Source organism: Branchiostoma belcheri, unplaced genomic scaffold, assembly GCF_001625305.1.
Source record: "Branchiostoma belcheri isolate BF01 breed outbred unplaced genomic scaffold, Haploidv18h27 scaffold45, whole genome shotgun sequence".
Taxonomy (NCBI): domain Eukaryota; kingdom Metazoa; phylum Chordata; class Leptocardii; order Amphioxiformes; family Branchiostomatidae; genus Branchiostoma; species Branchiostoma belcheri.
Window position 1 is genome coordinate 2,621,554 of NW_017804076.1, and position 1,091 is coordinate 2,622,644.

At 47.8% G+C, this 1,091-nt stretch overlaps 1 protein-coding gene across 1 annotated transcript in view; it reads right to left on the reverse strand.

Annotated features, from left to right (window-relative positions):
- The window catches only part of LOC109478683 (mucin-5AC-like), a 33,482-nt gene that overhangs the window by 2,634 nt on the left and 29,757 nt on the right, over positions 1-1,091 (reverse strand). Inside the window, exons 54-55 of the mRNA XM_019780350.1 lie at positions 411-725; positions 68-212 (exon numbers count right to left, since the gene is read on the reverse strand). Coding sequence (XP_019635909.1) covers positions 68-212; positions 411-725 — 460 coding nt within the window. The remainder of the gene's footprint in view (positions 1-67; positions 213-410; positions 726-1,091) is intronic.

Genomic DNA, 1,091 nt, shown 5'->3' on the forward strand with positions numbered 1-1,091 from the left:
TTTGTCAGTACACAGCTCATGGCCCTTCTGCAAGACTGTTGTATTTTAAGTAGAGATTGTTACTCACCCTTGCATCCCAGAGGCTCGAACTGCAGACTGATCTGGTTGTTGAAGTCCTGTGGGTGGATCTGGAAGTACTGAGCTGTGATTGGCCTGTTAGCATCCAGCAGGTTGGTGACTGGAGTGGTGTTGTCAGTGTTGGCTGTGAAGATCTGTGAAAAACAAAGAAAGGATATTTGTCTAAAAGAAAGTAAACTTCACTTGCTATTCTACATCTAAAAATGTCTACTATGTAATTCGACGTGATAAATTTGTACTGTTTGAATAGAGTGGCATTTAATAAAGTCATCAAATGATTGGCTGGACTGTGTGTACCTCAATAAGACAATATTGATAACACTCCCACTTACCACAGGGTTGCCGAACTCATCAGTGTATGGCACAAAGTTGACACCATCGTTGCTGTAGGTGATGTAGTAGGTGGTGACCCATTCAGGCTGAGTGGGGTGGCCCTGGGTGATGAAGCCAGTCACATGGGTAGGTGTGCCGAGGTCAACCTGGAGGTACGGGTTCTTGTCGTCCACAGACGGGCTCCAGACGCCGCTGCCGTCAACAGAAGGCTTGTTGTTCAGGGTGCCTTCCTGTGGACGGTGCTGATCATCCAGCTGAGAGGAGCTGGTGATCTGGTCAGGCCTGATCTGGCCGCCCTCCATGCCAAGAGGCTCCTGCAATGCAAAGTCATGGTTAAAACTGACCACCTAACAGAATATCTGGAATGATAAATCCATCATCAATGGTTACAATATATGGACTGATGGTGCTAGTAAGACAAACGATATTACCTGGCAGACTTCGACAGTGACACCAGTGGTGGTCTGTGGAGTAGTAACTGTGGTGGCACCAGTGGTGAACTGCTCAGTCTGGGTGGCGGTTCCAATGGTGGTGGTGGTACCAGTGGTGAACTGCTGAGACTGGGTGGTGGAAGCTGTTGTGACACCAGTGGTGGTCTGTCCAGTCTGGATGGTTGTGGTGAAGGTCTGGATAGTAGTGGTGGTCTCTGCAATTACAAAACATGACAAATATGTTATTGT